Source organism: Carassius auratus, chromosome 50, assembly GCF_003368295.1.
Source record: "Carassius auratus strain Wakin chromosome 50, ASM336829v1, whole genome shotgun sequence".
NCBI lineage: Eukaryota > Metazoa > Chordata > Actinopteri > Cypriniformes > Cyprinidae > Carassius > Carassius auratus.
The window spans coordinates 9,472,413-9,493,600 of record NC_039292.1 but is presented as its reverse complement, the minus strand read 5'-3'; the positions used below and the strand labels follow the sequence as shown (position 1 = coordinate 9,493,600).

Here is a 21,188-nt window from a genome sequence, read left to right as displayed (position 1 = left end):
AACAGAATGAGAACATGGATCCATCATGCCTTGTTACCACTGTGCAGACTGGTGGTGGTGGTGTAATGGTGTGGGGGATGTTTTCTTGGCACACTTTAGGCCCCTTAGTGCCAATCGGGCATCGTTTAAATGCCACGGCCTACCTGAGCACTGTTTCTGACCATGTACATTCCTTTATGACCACCATGTACCCATCCTCTGATGGCTACTTCCAGTAGGATAATGGACCATGTCACAAAGCTTGAATCATTTCGAATTGGTTTCTTGAACATGACAATGAGTTCACTGTACTAAAATGGCCCCCACAGTCACAGATCACAACCCAATAGAGCATCTTTGGGATGTGGTGGAACGGGAGCTTCCTGCCCTGGATGAGCATCCCACAAATCTCCATTAACTGCAAGATGCTCTCCTATCAATATGGGCCAACATTTCTAAAGAATGCTTCCAGCATCTTGTTGAATCAATGCCACGTAGAATTAAGGCAGTTCTGAAGGCGAAAGGGGGTCAAACACAGTATTAGTATGGTGTTCCTAATAATCATTTAGGTGAGGGTATATAGCGATTTATACAATGCAGATTGTGTCAAAGCGGCTTAACAGTGTTAAACATAAACAAACGTGTACAGAAAATGCAAAAGGACAATAGAAAACAGGTAATTTTGATTCAGTGATCAGTTCAGCTCTCTCCAAATAGTGTCTTTGCAATCAATTCAATAATATTGCAGAAATTGTGTAAGTGTTGTATGTAATGTATGTAAATAGTAAAGCAACTTTGTTCTCCTTAAAGCATGTGTTAGTTTGTAGGCAAAGTTATAACTAACCAGTTTTAGAGTAATGCAATTGTTAGAACCCTAACTGTTTTAGTCATTTTTAAATAGCCTATTCCTTTCCTGCTGGACTTGTCGGGTCATTGTGCTCTCTTAGTGTGCGTTCCTACTTGCCATCTTCACTCTTGACACTGATGTGTTCACAAGGTCAACAAGTTCACACGATGCCAACTAGCAGGAAGCATCTGGTGTGAACAAGATGGCCTTTTTGGTGGTGTGTCCAAAAGCATCTGTATCAAGCACACTCACCCGCAACCCTTGCAGGACTGTTGTTTACAGTCAGGGGGCGATATTAGACTTCACTATCCAGCCAGCAAATGAGAATACAGGCTTCATTGTGATAGGCTCTCGGCTGGCAGAACCTTTTTTCCCTCTCTGTTGTCTCCTGACTGTCGACGACTCTGACTCTGTCTCTTCTTCTCCTTCTCCTCCTCCTCCCGTTCTCGCTCTCCTCTGGATTAAATTAGCTGCAGAACGGGAGACTCCATCAATGCTGCATCCGTTGATGTATAATGGACTAGTTTAAAAATGGGATTGTAAGCACAAAGAGGAATAGCAGCAAGGATTTTGGAAGGGGTGAGTATATCCAAGCCAGTGACAGGAGCATCATCTGGACCGCTGGAATTACAATTGGGATACAGTTTTTATGGGAAAGATGGGGAGGAGAGAACCACTATAATTATGCATGACAACAAACGAGATATTTATTTAGAATTTCTGACCAAAGAAGTCTTCTTGTGTGATTGTTCCTTTTGTCATTTCCTTGGAATGGTGTGACGGTATTCAGATGTGTTTTTTTCCGCTGCAACAGCTGTGCAAGCTTGATTGTTGCATTTTTTCCTAATTTAGCTTCACGTTCCATTCACAATGTCATGGAGAGATTTGATAATACAAAATTTTGACAATGGTTATTCTTCTAGCTTTATGGGAAAACGATGATGGTGATGTCTGGTTTAGACACCTGCCATGAATTTGACTACCAGTTTTTTTGCCTTTGTTAACCGGTAACAATGAGATGTAATGTATTCTGAAGTTGCGAAATGGTGTGCAGGTTTATGCCAGATGCTTTTATTCTCAAAGGATCTTCTCATACATTGTGCTGGATTTTTTAATTTACAACAGTATATCCGTGCTCAGCTGTGCCGAATGGTCAAGGTTATGATTAGAGCAGAAAAAAAAGATCTGCTTGGCTCTCTTGAGGCACAGTAGTGCGAGATGATTTGTAATTTTTCTGTCCTTTGTTCACCTTAGAGAAAAGGTAGAAAGCACAAGTTCTTAAGCTACCTTTCATTTGTTTGGTGTCTCTCAGTTAATCTTACTCATGATGTTGTTAGGGAACCTTTGGATGACTATCTGTCTGATAATTATGAGCCAGACAACATAGTCTGTTGAATGGTGTAGTGACTCTTTAAGGAATCATATTGTATTTAATATATTTTTATTCATATTTAATTGAAACCTTTGAAGCCAATTCCAAATATTAACTGCATGAATGGGACAACTTAAAGCTTTTATTAAGCTTATTCAGACTCCACAAACAGGTTGTACTAATGTTATGCTCTATAAGGGATTTCATGAAGTAACTGAGAGGCTTGAAAACAAATTGAATTTGTAAGGACCTATGAGTGAACCTTGTGGAACTCAGCTCATTCAAACATACCATTTTGCATTTAAAAACAACCGCTTTGTCTGTTGAAGACACATTTACAAATATATATTTATATGTAAAATTATATATAAAATATATAAATTTAGATGATTTATTTATTATTTATTTTGTTGATTGATTTATATGTATTGTATGCTATCTAAACCTACCTACCCACAGGGCTGTAAACCCCTATCTGCAATTGACAAGAAAATATAAGGAGGGGGAACTACACACTTTAACTTCATAAAATAAATAATAAAAACAAATTGTATGGGTGTCTAAGGTTCTGCATTTACCAATTAACCAGTTTTATTAATCCTTTTTTAGGAGGTGTTGTGGATAAAGATCTCCGGCATTATCTCAACCTACGGTTCCAGAAGGGTTCAGTGGACCACGAGCTTCAGCAAATCATACGTGATAACCTCTACCTCCGGACTGTGCCGTGTAAGTAACCTCTACATATGTTTTAAGAATCTTGTTTTATTCATGGCAAATAGTTTGGATTTATCAGCATTGGTATTTTTCGTATTCCATAAATATAGTGCACAAATACGGAACTTCAAGTTCTGGAACCTACTAAATGAGGATCTGGTTCCAGTGTCCTAACCAGAATTGATGTAGTTATCTGCGACAACCCGTAAAAACAAAACAACTTTCCATCTAACCACAACATTTAAAAAACGATAGGGCATTTGCATAGTAGCTCTGCCCACTGTGAAATCTCATTGGTCCAAAATTCTGCTCCTTATATATATACTTTAGAAATCAACTATCTTCTATGCAGTTTTGCATTTAGCTTGGACAGACAAATTGCTTGTCACATTGTGCCTAGTTAGGACACAGGAAGTGTCTTTTTTTGTTGCACAATTTTAGTATTTTTAATAGTATTTGTCTTGCAAAACATTCTACTGGTCTGATTGAATGTAATGGAGCTTTTGTTTGTTACTTTGGAAAGAGAGTGAGGACAGACTCTCCAAACCTGCCAGAAGATCTGTGAGGGAAGGTAGTCACAGCTTAAAGGAGCCAAACTGTAATATTGCGGAAGTTGTTATTGTTGTGGGGGGTTATGGGAGAAACATGGAGACAAACCCTCCCTGAGCTGTCTGGGTAGCATCTCAGTGTATGATGCAACCAGATAGAAAGAACTGATATGACTATTTTGGTTTAAAGTATTATGAATGGGTTTTTCACTAATAGGAAAAATTGGAATATTGTGCAAAATGTACAATACCTCTACAATACCTCTAATTAGAGGTAAATCACAGGAATGTTAGCAGTGTTTAAAAATCATATGTAGCAAATTTGACTTCATAACTGTGGTAAGAATCAAATGCTTGAGGAATTGCGACATACATGGTTGAGGTGCAGTTTTGCCAGCTAGCTAGGTAGCAGTTGTTTATGTTTGCTAGCTGCCTAACTAGCTACCTATTTGATGTTCTTTATTATGGCTTGTTTTAGCATTAGAATATGATGGAAAGTAGACATAAAAAAACCTTCTATCAATAACCTGATTTACAATGTTTGTTTTGTTTTCAAATTAATTTGAGATTCGTACTGAGAAATTGAACCAGAAAAATATTTTGATGAACCTTGACTCTGCCCTTACAAAACCCCCCCAAAATACATGATTACTTACTTTAGTTAAACCATGGTAACAACAAATTAACAATGGTTTTGAAGGTCTCGCATAGCCAGACCTTCAAATGATTGTTGAAGGTCTGGAATTCATGGCAGCTTTCACTGGCCAACTGCCCATGAGACCATTTTGACCGACATGTCAAACAACCAATCACAGTTAGTTTCATTCAGCGTCACGTTTCGGGGCGTCGAAATGTCGTGACGTCTGAGCCTGAGACTACTCTACTTTTACATTAATAAATCCATGGTTAATTTTCGTAAGGGTAGAAAAGTTGACAATAACTGATTTTGCTATTTTGATTCACAGGTTTAACCTAACAGTTAAATTAGTTTTGTTTATTTTGAGCCATATGGTAACATATGATTATTAGCTAACATTAGTTAGCATTAGTTAATGCGTTAACTAACACTAACTTAGCGGCAATACATTTTTTAAAGTATTTATTAATATTTGATATAAAATACAACTGTTCATTGCTACCTCATGTTAACGTAAGGTCAGTTAACTAATATTAATAAATATATTTTTTTATTTTAATAATGTAGAAGAAAATGTTGAAATTAAAATGAATATACTTGGATATAGATAGATAAATCTATTCTTCATATAGATTTGCACATAACTAGTCTTTTTCACCTCAACTAAAAACAAAAACAACTGGTAGCTAACAGCGATGCTTGGGTCAGCTCTGCGTGTGGTGTATACTCTCCTCACCCTTCCACTTGTTCTTCCTTTCCTTTCCTCCCTCTCTCGCTCGCTCTCTTCCTCAGCCTAGGGTTTCCAAGGCAACCAGCATTTCCTCTCCAGGCTTGCCTGCTGATGTTTCCCCCTCCCCCTCCGTAGTGGTGCACAAACACATCACAATCACCAACCGGCTGGATGAAATGATGCCTTTGATTTATGCCTGTGCAGTGCAGTCATGAGCTTGTATTTCTGGAGCTATTTCTCCCATACCGAGAGTCATTAGTGTAACTGAACAGCTTGCTATGAGATGTTTCAGAGGCTGGATTGAAAGAGACAAGACAAGACAAAGCGATGTTAAGCTGTTCATTTGTCTCGTGAATGTTAAAGCAGAAGAAGAGCGCTAGAACATGACCTAGGTAACTGAATGTGATAGCGCTGCTTTATTAAAAACATGCCAGATAGAGTTTGATTCTAGTTTAACAGTCCCACAGGGAAGAAGTAAGAGATGGGTGCTGTCGGGACATTATTACACTACATGGTGCTTTCGAATTGGTATAGATTTTTGTTCTCTTCCATCTTGGTGCAGAAAATTGTTCTTCACAGTTCGTTTTCTAGCTCTCTGGGAATCATTTGTTGGAAGTTTTATTTACTGACTTGAATTTGTCAATCTACACAATGTCTTGCCATCGAATGACTGCTATTGAGATGAGAATGCAGCATGCATTTGCGTTGAGCAATGAATTTGCGGCCTGGTTTTGGGATGCAATGATGGATCAGTTTGGGCTTGTGTAGCTTGAAGCATTTGTGTTCACATTCAGATTCAAATCCTGCTGGTCATCGTCACCACATTAGGTGTAACTACAGGCCGTTTGATATGTGATGTGTAACTTCACTCTCAGCTGGAGCACGCTGCTCTGACATGGCTCATTTCACAAGTCTCTGCGCTGATACTAGTAGTTGCCACACACACACAAACACACACACACAATAATTCCATAACTGGGTTCAGTCTTTATCATTTACTAATCATGGCAAATTTGCTTGTCTTTGTGAAACGATGTCGGATTTGTTTAAAAAAAAAAAGTATTAAGATTTTATATTGTGCTTAAGCTGCACTGTAAAATCCTCTTGGGAAAGTGCAGATAATTTTTTTTTTAAGATGCTGAAAACTTTTAATTTGAAACTTTTAATTTGAAATTCTTTACAAATTTGTAACCTTTTTTATTTGTGCATTTTTTTTATATGTGTATATATAAATCTAAATTTTCTTTCAGTTTTTCTTCGAGATCAGTAACTGATTTCTCTGTCAAATAACATTTGAATTAAAAATGCAAAATAACCACATTTATTTCTAAAATGAGAACTGGAAGTCACTCATATTTTGTTTTTAAATGCTATTTTTAATGAACAGCAGCAGCTGTACAGTGTAAACTACATGCTATTCAGTTAATAGTTTCCCCAAACACTCTCTATTCCCTTTTGGAAGAATCCAAACAAATATCCATTTTAAGTACCAGTAATATTGAAAACCCTTTTATTTGATCTCAAGGGATTGCTGGTTTTATTTCTCACAACACCACTTCACTAGTAAATTCACACGACATATGACAACAATAGACAACAAGCCCCCTCTCTGTGCTTGGATTCTCTAGTTTTTCTCTGTTTTCTCTTCTACATCAGCTTTTATTTCCACCAGCCAAACAGTGACAGTGCAAAATAATGCTTTGCCTTCACTTGAGGCAGTGACACTGTCGGATCACGTCTGTCACTTTGATGAGCGGCCGACAGAACGCATCACGAAAGGGCCCGTCCTTCCTCAGGGCAGTCAGAGCCTTGTATTGTACAATTAGACTTTCATATTCGTTTTTAACCCCCACCTCGTATCTTCTACATCCAGCCTAATGCAACTGCCGCGTCCCGCTGGTAGCGTGCGCCTACTGCTTAGCAAAGCCCTATTAGTATCTGTCAGCCATCAACCACTGATATATAATCATTTTAGACAGTTAGCTGTTTGTGAAGTGCATCGACGGAAGATGAACAGACATTTGTGTGACTGTAACAGAGGACGCGAGTAATTTTGATGGGTTTTAGAGCTGGTGAGAAGATAATCTATTTTCCGTACATGTTTCTGAGGCCTTTCACATGCATCGTGCCGTTGTTTTCCAATGCATTGAACTCTGGATTGTAGGTCAGATGTTGTAACGCGAAGCTTAAAGTTCAGCTTTCATCTTTGACTCTGTTTGCGCTGACCTTTTCTCAAACCGCGTTGTATGCGATTCGTGCAAGATTTGCATGCAGTTTTATCAAGCTATAGGTGAAGATGAAATGTAGCGATCCAGTATCTAATTTACTTTATTAATAAAAGTTGCGAGGCAGCGTGCGTTTCTCATGCCACATGTAACATTAGATAAATTATTAAAAAGAATAAATGAATGTTATGGATGATAGTTGATGACAATAACAGTTCTCCTTGGGATGAATAAAGTTAATATTAGTATTTTATCAGTAATGATACTTAATTTACATTGAGATTTATTATCCCTGTTATGATATTATTTATGTTTTAAGTAAAAAAACAAAAACAAAACAAAGACTTTTTTTTTCACCATGTTTCCAAGTTCTCTACCTCAGGTTTAAATAAAATGTAGAAAAATACACAAACTAATAACACTAAATAGTTTTATGGTCTTTTTTTCATTTGTCATATTCAAAAGGGAAATGCTGACATGGATGTTTCAGAGCAGAGGTCATCTTTTTTTTAATTCCAAAGGGAGAGATGGACATTTGTTTGTCTTTATTATTATTTTGTGCTGTATTATTTGATTACTGTTATTTCAAAAGGCAGCAATAAATAACACTTTAAAATCTGAAAAGTCTTCATGTGATTTTATACATTAGTAGTGTTGTAAAAATTAATGAATGCATAATAACCGTGAAACCGTGATTATTCCTCAGACTGTAATCGTACCAACAAAATCTGTTAATCATTGCATCCCTAGTTTGGAAACAACACCAAGACTCTCCTGTTCAGAGATTAATTATTTTACATTTTGGTTAGTTTTTAACAAAAACTTACTTTTTAGAATTAATTAAACAATAATGAATTTTTATAATACGTGTAAATTGAAAGCTTTGAAAACTGCTATAAATCAACTTAAAATCAATCACTGCATTTTATTTTCAGATGCAGTGATAACCGTAATGACCCATACTCAGAATTTGTGCTCTGCATTTAACCCATCCGAAATGCACACACACAGAGCAGTGAACACACACACACTGTGAGCACACACCCGGAGCAGTGGGCAGCCATTTAAGCTGCGGCGCCCGGGGAGCAGTTGGGGGTTCGATGCCTTGCTCAAGGGCACCTAAGTCGTGGTATTGAAGGTGGAGAGAGAGCTGTTCATGTACTAACCCCACCCACAATTCCATCCGGCCCGAGACTCGAACTCACAACCCTTCGCTTGGGAGTCCAACCCTCTAACCATTAGGCCACGACTTCCCTAAATGTGAGCTATAGCTTCTGACCTTTTAAATCAGAACATACTTGTGAAATTATGACATCAGTTACTGCGTTATTTAATCATAAAAACAATGTTATTTGTGTATTTTACTGTGTATTTTACTTTCATTGTATTACAAGTAGGCCAAAGACGACTAAATAAATAAAAGGCCTCACCTGAGGGACATTAGGACCCTGGGGTGGCTGCTGCTGCTGCACGTGCTAGTGACCGTTGACTCTATTGCTCTTCCTCCTGCATGGATGTCGGAAAAAAGTAGTCTGCATCCGAACTGGAGTATGTCCAAGGCCTTATTCATCTTATTGGCAAGACATATCAGCATCATTCTTGTCACAATAATACCTATATTATCATTAGACTTCAAAAATGAATAGCATGAAACATTTTTTTCTTTCTTTGCGTCTTTCTTTATTTCTGGAGTTAATGGTATACATATCAACAGCTGTAAATCCTTTACCTGTGTTGTTTAATGCTTGTCTTTAGTTAGTTGGTAGAGTTGTTGCGGGACTCCTGATAAACAATGTATGAATGTTTCACATAATGCTTTGAAAAATGGTTTGGCATTATGTATTCAGTTTTTACTTGAATAAATCTTTAAACAAATCCTCACAGCTCATATGAAGTGAACGTTTGGATTGACGTGCCTGAAACTTGCTGTTCTTCAGGGACGAGTTATATAGCCATGCAGAGAGTCATTATGCATGCTGCAGGTGTTCACCGCCGGACTGTCAGGTGGACAAAATATGTGCCTGTAGATCCCACTGAGAGACACTTGAGACTGAAAATTGGCATCTCCAGGACACGGAGACAAACCTGTTGTATAATCAGTGATGGGAGGGAAATGGACAATTTTAAAAGGGACACTCCACCCCAAAATGAAAATGTTGTCATTAATCACTTACCCTCATGTCATCCCACTGAGCACGTTTACATGCACACCAGTAAGCTGATAACTCACATATATCAGCTTATTAAAATAACCCGTTTTCCCCGTCTACAAGCACATCAGTAACCTGACAACGCAAGTAATCCATGTTTACATGACTTCATTAATAAATCAGGTTATTTCCTTGTAGGGACGTCAAAATATAATTATTTGTGTATCTGACTCAGAGTATTCCATACATTTGTCATTTGTGATGTTAAATTAAGCTTGCAAGATCAACTTGCAACTTGTCGGGAAACTTGCAGCTCGTCTATTATCCTCTCATGCAGTTATAAACGCAGTGTTGTGACTGAACCACTTCTACTTCTGCTGTACGAGATGAGATCCCATTTATATCATTTTCTGTGTCATGATAAAGTCTGCTTTTGTGATATATTTCCGTCTTTCTTTACTTCGACATTTGCTTGGTCTAGATCTGTTTAAATCCGAACTAACGATGCGTTCCTGTCACGTTTCACAGATGCGCACATCAATAAGCAGACAGAAAGTGGGTTATTGCGTTTACATGCCATGCAAAATCAGAGAACGAGGCAAAAAAAAAAAAAACGCATTTACATGACCAAGAGTTTTTTTTAGCTTATTAAGCATAATCGGCTTAAGAATGTGCATGATAACGCACTCACTGTCAAGGTCCAGAAAAGTATTAAAGACATCGTCAGAATAGCCCATCTGCCATCATTGGTTCAACCGTAACGTTATGAAGCAACGTGAATACTTTTTGTACGCGAATTAAACAAAAGTAACAACTTTATTCAACAATTTGTCTCCTTTTTGCCTCTGCATCACTGTAGCAAGATTTTGGAGAATATGAGCAGCTTTCGCTCTTCTCTTTCAGCCACGCCACAAGGATGCGCTGTTTTCTTACAAATCAAAGCATAAATACATGTAGAAAACGTATCCTTGGGGCGCGGCTTTCTAATTTACTTGGCAGTCTATGGGACAGTGACAAGCCTCCCGGATTTCATCCAAAATATCTTAAATTGTGTTACGTAGACGAACGAAGCATTTACGGGTTTGGGACGACATGAGAGAAGTGATTAATGACAAAGGTTTCATTTTGGAGTGGAGTATCCCATTTAGCAGCATTTTGAACTTTTTCACAAACTCAAATTTTAATTTGGTAATAATATTGGGATCACTGTTCCACCTGAAGGCACAGTTTCACATGCTTGCACACATAGTTAATTGTACAGACAATTGTAAACACACAGTCGCACCAGACCACCGAGTGAAGCAGAGAGGTGTGCTCTATCCAAACGTGAGCCTTCGATTTTCCCCTGCCTATTCAAAGCTTCATAGTTTGAACAAGCATGATGTCTGACTCATCTATTCCTGAATCATTGCCTTCATTTTTACTGTCTGAATAGTTTAAAATCATCCTTTAACCATCAGCTGGCCTTGATTAAGACTCACACATAAGTGGATGTTTCTTGTGAATTTCAAAGGCGGATTTAAAATGAGTGTGGAAAGAATATCAACCAATCCATATTTTCATCCGAGACTGAAATGGTAGATTGTGGATCTGCTTGGAGTTTCAGAAAAGAGTTTTTTTTTTTAGGTCCTTCTTCACTTAATAAACCAAAACACACAAAACCGTAGCACACTTTAGGCTACGCGGCTCCTGATCATCGATTTGATTTCTTGAAAACAGTGTTTCGATGCAGTAATTAGCCTGAGCTACAGATTGTTGAGATGTTCAGAGAGAAAAGGAAGTATTTGTGTAGCTTTTTCAACACAAGCATCAGAGTAAAAAAGACTGGAGTCAGTGTGGGAGAACAGGCTAATCTATAAACAACCTATGGCCCTTAGTTAAAGGGGGGGTGAAATGCTATTTCATGCATACTGAGTTTTTTACACTGTTAAAGAGTTGGATTCCCATGCTAAACATGGACAAAGTTTCAAAAATTAAGTTGTACGTTTGAAGGAGTATTTCTGTTCCAAAAATACTCCTTCCGGTTTGTCACAAGTTTCGGAAAGTTTTTTTCGAGTATGGCTCTGTGTGACGTTAGATGGAGCGGAATTTCCTTATATGGGTCCTAAGGCACTTCTGCCGGAAGAGCGCGCGCTCCCGTATAGCAGAGCAATGAGAGCACAGACATTCACTGATCAGAGCGAGAGCGTCGCGAAAAGTCACAAAAGAAGTGTGTTTTTGGTTGCCAGGGCAAGACAACCCTGCACAGATTACCAAAAAAAAAAAAAAAACAGCATTAAGGGACCAGTGGATGGAGTTTATTTTTACAGAGCATCAACGGAGTTGTGCAAGTGTTTTTTGTTTGTTCCCTGCATTTCGAAGATGCTTGTTTTACAAACAAGGCCCAGTTTGACGCCGGATTTGCACATCGTTTATTTCTTAAGGATAATGCAATCCCAACGGAAAAGGGTCACGATCGTGTGTTGGAACCGCAGGCGGTGAGTAAAACGGCTTCAAATATCTCTGTGTTGTTAACTTAGCTATCGGCTTGTAAGCACATCAAGTAAACAACATGTGATGTTGTCATCAAACTGCACTTTCCACATGTACACCTAAAAAAAAAAAAATAAAAAAAAAGACGACAAAGTGGAACTTAGTCATTTTCCAAAACCGCTAAGCAAATATATACAGTTTCAGTACATACCACATAGAGACGTTGTTGCTGATGCTGCTCTTGTTAAATTTCAGCCTCTGGATCTGATTCTGGATCATAAATAAAGGCTGAATCTGACTGTTAGCCATGGTTTGTTTTGGATGGTTTTTTCCTCAAGGTAATGTCACAGCTTCCAAACGCTCTCAACACAAAAGCTTACTCGCGCTCGTGATTCTTTAGCTCCGCCCACACGTCACGCCTCCAGTCGGTCGTGTTTTTCTGGGAAAAATCGGTACAGACTATCTTTCTCTTATGAATATAATAAAACTAAAGACTTTTTGGAGTTATGAAGGATGCAGTACTACTCTATAGGTACTCAAGATTAACAGGATATTGAGTGAAAACGAGCATTTCACCCCCCCCCCCTTTAAATCAAATAGCCTGTTCTTAGCTCAAATGTATTCTCATAAATGTAATTTAAGAAATGTGCATACATATTATACACACAAAATGAATTATTGTATTACACATATTATAAAAAAGAAAATTGTGTGTATATATATATATATATATATATATATATATATATATATATATATATATATATATATATATATATATATATATATATATATATATATAGGCTATTGCTACAAATATACCCCAGTGACTATATGTGTAATACAATAATAAATGTCACACACACACACACATATATATATAAATATATATATATATATATATATATATATATATATATATATATATATATATATATATATATATATATATATATATTACTTATTATTAAAATTTATGTTTTTATTTAATTTATTCATAGTAATTCACTTTTACAGTTTTGTTATTTTATTCAATTGCATGTAATGAATAGACTATAAGGAAAATATGGTCCATTTAAGTAGTTTTAACATATTCATATGAGAAAATGTGATTGTATTTATGTTTGTTTTATATAAATATATATTTCACACATTTCAAACTATTTAATACATTTTATTTGTTCATTTGAAAGTTACTTTATTAATCGACATTTAAAACGTTTAAGACATTTTAAAATGTAATATAAAATATTTTTTATTCAAATTGACAAAAGAAATTGACATCTAATTCATGTTTTATTATTTTTGCATATTAAAAGTAATTTATTCAGTAATGTTTTTAATCTTTTTAACTGCATATTAGACCTATTTTAAAAAAAAAACTTTATAAAATAATAGAGTATTAGTAGATATTATATGTAAATATATTCATTAATAACATTTGTAATTTAACACATTCCAGCTCATGAGGAACATCTATAGACATCATCTCAACATGGGAGAGATCTTGTGTTGGTTTGAAATATTGATTATTCTGTTCGTGCCTGGGTTTATTTAATGTGTTCTACTAAAAAATGGATGACAGAGCATCACAAGCCTTCTCTGTGTCTGCTGCTTGTTTCCTCAGATCAGCTTTGATGTGCTCATAGACTCCAGCTGTTTGATTGACAGTCTTGTTTTGGTTCATAATGCTGGAAGAGCAATTGTAGCAATCGGAGTATCATTACTGCATGACGTCCTTTGATGTTTCAGGGAGCTGACTATTCAAATAACTCATTATTCTTCACTGTACACATTGGAAAATGATGACTGAAGACATTGCGCTGAAATATGAAAAAACACTGAGCTAGAAAAGAAAACATGTTGGAAATGCACCATTAAACTGTTTATTAATAGTGTTTTGCAGTATTGGTTTTTATGAAGCGAAATGCAGTTGTTTGATATGACGTTTGACTGAATCCAGATTTACTGAGTTTATAACTACAGTTTATAAGCAGCTTCTCACTACACTTCTGGGTTTGAGTTTATGGAGCATTAGGAGTGCCAGCTGAAAATAATGTGGGAATCAATCAATTTAATAATACAAACAGAATATTGTTAGAGTTTACTAGACATTGAGAACTGATTTATTATGTTTAACCACATGATTTATTATGTTTAACCTTAGTCTATACATAAAATGTAGAAATATATTAACTTAATAAATCAAACAAAATGTAAGTAATCTCTTTCTCACAAATGGAAAATAAAATAATAAATGAATAAATCATTTTTATTTTTACAAACTCAATGAAGCGTGAATTATCTATGCATGTGTGATTGTAAACAGTTTTATCTTATTTTGTTGTATTTAACTACATTTTAAAGCAATTGAACTGTTTGTAAATGTTACATTTAAAAAATAAAACATGAATGAAATTGTTTGAAATGTGTCTAATATGAAAATAAATATTTATGTAAATGTAAAACAATAAATAAATAGTTATAAATAAATAAAGCATGAAATAAATGTCTTATGTTTAGTAAATTTAATATAAATATAATAATGTAAATTTTGATAAAAGAAGTTAATTTATTTTATTCTTATATCTAACTATATTTTAAAATGGATTGAATTAATTCAAATTAATAGTTGTTATTTAATCACATTTTAAAGCATAAATTAAACTGTTTCTTAAATGTCCATTAATAAATAATTTCTAAATAAAACAAGAATTAAATAGTTTAAGATGCTAAGATGGCATTAAAAGATTTATTTATATTTTATTGCTATATTTAACTACATTTTAAAATGGTGTCAAACCATTTTTAATATATGTGTGTGTGCGCGCATGTTAATTCATCAATTTGTCAAATTATGCTTGAATAATTAAATTGATAATTCATTATTTTGTTACATGTTCAAGTGGCATTTCTAGTCTTCTCCTCATGTATTCTGTCCTATATAAAATAATCCTCATTTGGATGTCATTGTGATACTTTTCATCACGTAAATCAAATTTCATGTTGAATTAATAGTCAAGGCAGCTCCAGAGAGATGTTTTATACTGTACAGCCACTTTCAAAGGAAATACTCGATATAGAAACCCAGAAACGGAGTCAGTTACATGCGGTTGAAGTGGCGTCCCCAGCCTGCTGCTGGAGCTATGCTAAACAGGTTTATCGGAAACCCTCCCACTGCGAGTTTGTTGGATTTTCAAAAAAAAAAAGAAAAACCGTTCGCCCACTTTCAGATCTCCCCCAGTTTGCAGAGATTCCAGCTTCCGGTGAAAGTCAATTACATAACATCCGTGCTGTTTACAGATGACTCACGGTACAGACAGAGAGCGTTTTGAGCTGTCGTCGCTGCTTCACTTTATACATACGTGGGAAATCAGAGTAATTAAGCATCCCTTTATGATGCGGCACCCTAAATATCAAGAAGGACTGGTATCGGAGTCTAAACAAGCGCTGTTCAACACAAACTCGCAGCGCTTTGGTTGGAGTGAGCTTGTCAGGGCTGAAGCGGCTTATGGCTGTGCTGGGTGACAGAACGAAACTATTAAATGGCCTTTCAATCCACCAGGGGCTCTGTCTCTCCCCCGGCCGCAGCCTCCCCCGACGTCACCCTGATGTATGAGTCTCCTCATCCTTCGTGGCAGCCAGGCAGTGCACTCAGTTAGTGATGGGACTCTGTGATACAGCCAATAGACACTGGTGCTGGATCTGCTCAGCCCAGGCATAAATCAAAATGAAAGCATTGAGGTTTGGGATTATTTACGCCTTTTTGAACGTATATGAGATGGGGACTATAAATTCTTGTTTTGCACGAGAGGTGAATAAAAGAGATTTTGTGTGTGTGTGTGTGTGCTAATTTGTGATGTGTCAGCTTTTACACAATATGCCAGTGTAGGTTGATACTGACAAATGCAAACCATTGTGATAATCTGCAAAAAAATATTTTTTTGTTTTCCAGTAAAAATATCTGTTAAAAGTGCATTTTTAATTAATTGTTAATAATTCATCAAATAATGAACAATTAATTTTGAGAAATGTATTTGGAGAATGTAAATTTTTTTTTTTTTTTTTGTTCTAATATGATGATTTCTGCTAAAAAAATAAATAATTAATTTTGAAAATGGTTGTGTATACTTAATATGGTTAATTTTTTTTATTTTAATAGAAAGTTCATTTTAACAACACGGAATGTTATTTAATTTTGTTTTGTAATATTATCAATATATTTACTGTCACTTTTGATCAATAAATTCATCCCTAAATATAGTTTATTTCTTAGTAAGCTTTTAATTGAATTTTTATTATATAATTAAATTATATTTATATAATCAAAATCTAATTAAAATGCAACAGAAATATTATATTGAAGATATATAATCTTATTATGCAACTACTGTAATTAGTATTAATTACAGTATTGTGCGTTCCTAATATATACTACTTCATTTAACTTTCAGTTTAGTTGAGGGCCAATAAACCCTTAAAAATCATAAATAAATATAACATTTATTGTACAGCTGCATTTATTGTATATGCACCAACCTTCTTAACTTTAAAGCATATGCAGTCGATCTTGTTGTGATTATGTTTGTTTTTCCTCGCTGTAGACTGTCAAAAATATTGATTAAGAAAAGTGTTATTTTTGCAGTGCAGCACTAGCAGCATGAAATGCATTAAAGCATGACCGTGTTAGTCACAGTTAGTAGCTCACTGCCACGTCTGACCCTCTGTTTTAAAGCCCTAGGTTGAACTGATTCTCTGACGCAAATATATTCCTGAAGCGTTTTCTGTTTACTGCCAGCCTTCAAGCGCTTCTCTCACAGGTCAGCACATGGACATCAGAAGATCAGTTATACAAGCTGACATGATGGATGTGAAAGCCAGTAGAAACTGTGATTTGTTGGATCACCAGTTTGTGACCTGCTGGTTGGGTTGAGGAAATGTATTGGTTTTCCAATTAACTGTGATTTTCATTTGATCTGATTGAATTGTTCCTCAAAATGACAGTTACTGCAGTGAGTATTCCTACAATAAATCTATTATTATTATTATTAATAATAATAATTATAATTGTTATTATTATTGTTGTTGTTTTTTATTATTATTATAAATACTTACACTAATACTACTATGAATAATAATAAAACAATAACACATAATTGTTAGCATTGTAATTTGTTATTTATTAATTATTTTTTTATAAATAGCATTGATATTTAATATTGTTTTTTTTTTTTTTAATTGTACATTTTCCGTTTTCATCTTCACTAACCACTCAGCGCTGACGAACTACATCTGCTTGCACATCTTCCGGTTCCCACAGTCAGCAGAAGTGAGAACAAACGTGTTTATTACGTTTGAAATCTGAATATATATCTTACAAAAACGCATGGATTCGCTACGGGGGGGTCTTTATTCAGTGTGAGAGACGTTTTATTACAGATGCTCGCCCTTTATTTCACGTCTTCTGAACTGTTGACAACACACACCCCTGCTTACCCCCATTGAAAGACTTGGAAGAGCAAGGACAATTTTTAATATAACTGGACGAATTTTCATTCTCGGGTGAACTAACCCTTTACAAAAAACAAGAACACAAAATGGGGTCACTGGCCACAAAACCAAGCTTCTGCTTTGGCCATTCCAGTCCTCTGACCTGAACCCTACAGAAAATGAGTGTGAACCCAAGAGAAGCAGCACCATCTGAAGGGTCTGGAGTGATTCTGGATGAAGGAATGGTCTCTGATCTCGGATCAGGTGTTCTCTAACCTCATCAGGCATTATAGGAGAAAACTCCTAATCTATTTTGGAAAATGGAGGTTTTAAAAAGTGTTGAATAAAAGAGGTATGATTTATTGTGTCCAATGTGTATGTGAGAAAAACATTTATTTCGTAATGTTATTTCCCCCCATTTTAAATTCTCCAATGAAAGGTTAGATTCCGACCACATGTGTATAATGCTACTTCTTTGGGAGTTTTTTGGGAGTCAAATGTTTGTTTCCTCCTCCAAGTGAAAGTTCACCTTATTTTCCTTGGTTTTCTGAAGGCATTTGATGGCATTCAATCCATTACGGTCCACCTACGAAGTGATGAATCACAGGGTTAATCACTCAGAAGGTTTCAATGTATAGCCATGATTGAGGGGCTGTTCCTGCATCGTGTTTAAAAGCGCAGTGCCTCGTGTTTGCTGGCCAGATCCCCTGGGTTGTCCCATATAGACTCATTCAATCCAGTGCCCCAGTATCTCTCATATACCTTCACCTGTACTCACCCTGAGAGCTGTTTACCTCCATTCAGACATTAGTGATTCAGTGCACAGAGCAGCACTGGGCTTCAAGGTTGGACTGACCGGAGATTAGAGGGAACACGACCCCCCCACCCCCCCACCCCCGTCACTGAGTGTCAGTGAGGCTGCAGGCCATTACAGGCAAATTTCAACCCTTCACCCCCGGCACTCATCAATGCCTCAAACGCTTCCACAGATGGCACACAAGGGCAGGGCCTCTGTGTCAGACTTCATCCAGCTTCAACCCACAGAGAGCCGTTTCATTTGTGCTGACTGGAAATAGATTTCAACACTCGATTCTTTTCATTAGCTTACCTGTTTCACCTTTTTCAACTTGGAGAACTTCACGTCTCTCTGCTGTTTGGTGGGGCAGTAGGTTTTTTCTCTCTTGATATTTGATCTGTTAAATTGCCTACTAACAGATTTATTTGCAAGGAAGTTAGACTTTAGTCCAGTCCCAAACTCACGGCATTGGTTGAGTCAATCTTACTGTGTCAGACTGCTCTGTAGATGTTTATTAATGACTTTTTAAAGTTCAGTTCCAAAATTTCCAGAAATTTGGATTCCTGTTTTATTATTCAAAAGGAAACAGTTGTAAAATAATTGGTAATGAATAATACTGTATACTATAGTATAAATACTATAGAATGTTAATGGAAAATAGATATTTGGGATGGAGTAGATATTTTTTGGTTTAGGTATATTTTGCTGCATCACTGATTGATCTCTGTGAATATGGTTATGTACGCTGTTGTTGATCTGATTCTTGTCTGTCTGGAGCATCAGTTGTCAAGGCTTTGTTTAGCAGGTGGGTATGTGACTCGCAATCCAAGTGATCCAAAGAGATGCTGCTGACTACTTTAAAGCAGAGAATACCTGAGGAGATGAATGGAGACAGCGAGAGGCTAAGAATGAGCTGCTGTGGCTGGAAACTGGGAAGTAAAGCCAGAGCAGCGCTCTGAGAGGCAGAGGTGCCTTTTGTGTCTTTGCAGTTGATTTGCTTTGATAGGGAATTGAAACAGGAGCCTGTGCATGTGCAAAACAGTCATACCTGAAAGATTGTTTCACATGGAGATTGTTTCACAGGAAGATGAAGATGATATAAGGAGGTAATCAACCAGAGAAATGAAAACAGGTAAAGCTGGACACAATTTTCTCTCATCACTTCTCATAATCACATCAGCCATAATCACATGAGAGTGAGCAGAGAGAGAGAAACTAAGCCAGTTTCTATGTCCTGGTATAATCAGATTTACCCCATGGATGTATTTAATCAGGGCTCTTCAGGTAGTCATCTGAACAGATGTATTAGCCAAGACAGATCAGAGCCCACCATATTTGATGCTGATGATGTCATTTCGCATCAAATATATTTTGTAATATGATCAAAGTTTTTTGAGGCGAAGTGTGTAATTTCTTTGCCACTAGCAGGACCCCAAAAAAGAACAAATACTGTTTTCAGACAGGTTTCTTTCTTCCTTCCTTCTTTCCTTCTTTCCTTCTTTCCTTTTATTAAATTATTTTTTTTATTTGTTAATTTACTTCATTTATTTGTTTTCTTTTACATCTGTCATTTAACAATTAACATTGTTATTTGTTTTTTACTTTATTCGTTTATTTAATGTTTAACAATTAACATTGTTATTTGTTTTTACTTTTTCTTTAACATTTAACAGTTTACATTGTTATTTGTTTTTTTTTTACTTTGTTTTCTTTAATATTTAACAATTAACATTTGTTTTTACTAGATTTGTTTGTTTTTGTTCTTTAATATTTAAAAAAAATTTGTTCGTTTCAGGTTTTTTTGTTTTGTTTTTTACATTTAACAATAGACATTGTTATTTGTTTTTACTAGATTTGTTTGTTTTTGTTCTTTAATATTTAAAAAAATTTTGTTCGTTTCAGGTTTTTTTGTTTTGTTTTTTACATTTAACAATAGACATTGTTATTTGTTTGTTTTCTTTAACATTTAACAATTAGCATTGTTATTTGTTTTTTTATCTTTATCAATATTTATTATTTTATTTTTCAAATTTTGCATCCTGTTTGACTAGTTTGGTTTAGTTTTCTTTTTTTAGTTTGTTCACTTTGAAAATATTTGCATATAATATTTTGCATATCTTCTGCATAGAGCAATAAAACCTATCTATAGTTGTGTTAACATACTATCTGGAAAAGGAGAAGTATATAAATATATTGGAAAAAAAATATTCACATGACCACACTCAAAAAAATGTACTTTCACCTTTGCTAATTTTACTTACTCCGTTCATGTTATGATTACTTAAAAAAAATTATTTAACAATGTGAACTTGATTTAATCTAGTTCATTCAACAAAAAAGTGTGTATTGTCAGCTTTACTTAAAAATTATTTGTTCAGCCAACATAACATTTTTGCTTAAAGGTAACATATTAGTGAAACCAACACAGACTTGCATCTCATTGGTTGAGGATTTCTGCAGTGTATTATGGGTAATTGTTATTCTGTCACCCTCTTGGAGAAGTGTAGCACCATTAGATAGGTAGATGAGTAATTCAATTTACAGCAATTAAGTTGTTCTAATAAGTTTTAGAACAAAACAAAGAAAGAAACAAACAGTTTGAAATGTTGCTTTGTAATTAAAATATGTTTGTGATATGCTTGATAAGCTGTAATTATAGAAAGGTTTGAATTAAAAGTAATTTTAATCAGCTGCTCATGATCCTAATGCAAGGGGGTGGTGTTCCTAAAATGGCATTATTCAAATTTTATGTCATCATTATTTAACATTTTCAGGTACAATTAACTCATTTGTTGTTTGTTGACTCTATTAAGGGTTGTTAAGTTTACTTAAATTTTGTAAAATGAACTTAATTATTAAAAACATTGTCCAAAACATTGCAGATTAGTTGGGCTGACACTATTAAATTAAGCTTTGCCCAACCATAGTAAATAAGTTGAATCAACCTTAATAAATTAAGTTGACCCAATGTAAGTACATTAAATTGGAGTAACAGAATTGCATAATGCTGAAATAAAGCAAATTAATCATGTGGAAATCCTTTCCATGATTTTTTTATGTTCGTTCAAAGAGTTATTTTTTTGAGTGCATTAAGAAACAGCCTTATTTTAATCATAGAACACTTACCTTTTGATTGAATCAATTTAGTTTAATTAAATGAGTCAATGAGAGTGTGTTGCGTAGTGTTTTCTGGATGTTGTAAACTGATAAGATTTGATCAGATCACAA

General features: G+C 35.3%; 1 protein-coding gene across 4 annotated transcripts in view; it reads left to right on the top strand.

Moving 5' to 3' along the window:
• Positions 1–21,188, top strand: part of LOC113066915 (membrane-associated guanylate kinase, WW and PDZ domain-containing protein 2-like) — a 78,151-nt gene that overhangs the window by 16,490 nt on the left and 40,473 nt on the right. For 3 of the 4 annotated variants that reach the window (XM_026239042.1, XM_026239041.1, XM_026239045.1), the window contains exon 2: positions 2,808–2,924. In XM_026239042.1, the coding sequence (XP_026094827.1) occupies positions 2,808–2,924 (117 nt within the window). Of the gene's footprint in view, positions 1–1,194; positions 1,406–2,807; positions 2,925–21,188 lie in introns of those variants that run through there. The other variant, XM_026239044.1, reaches the window with a different exon arrangement.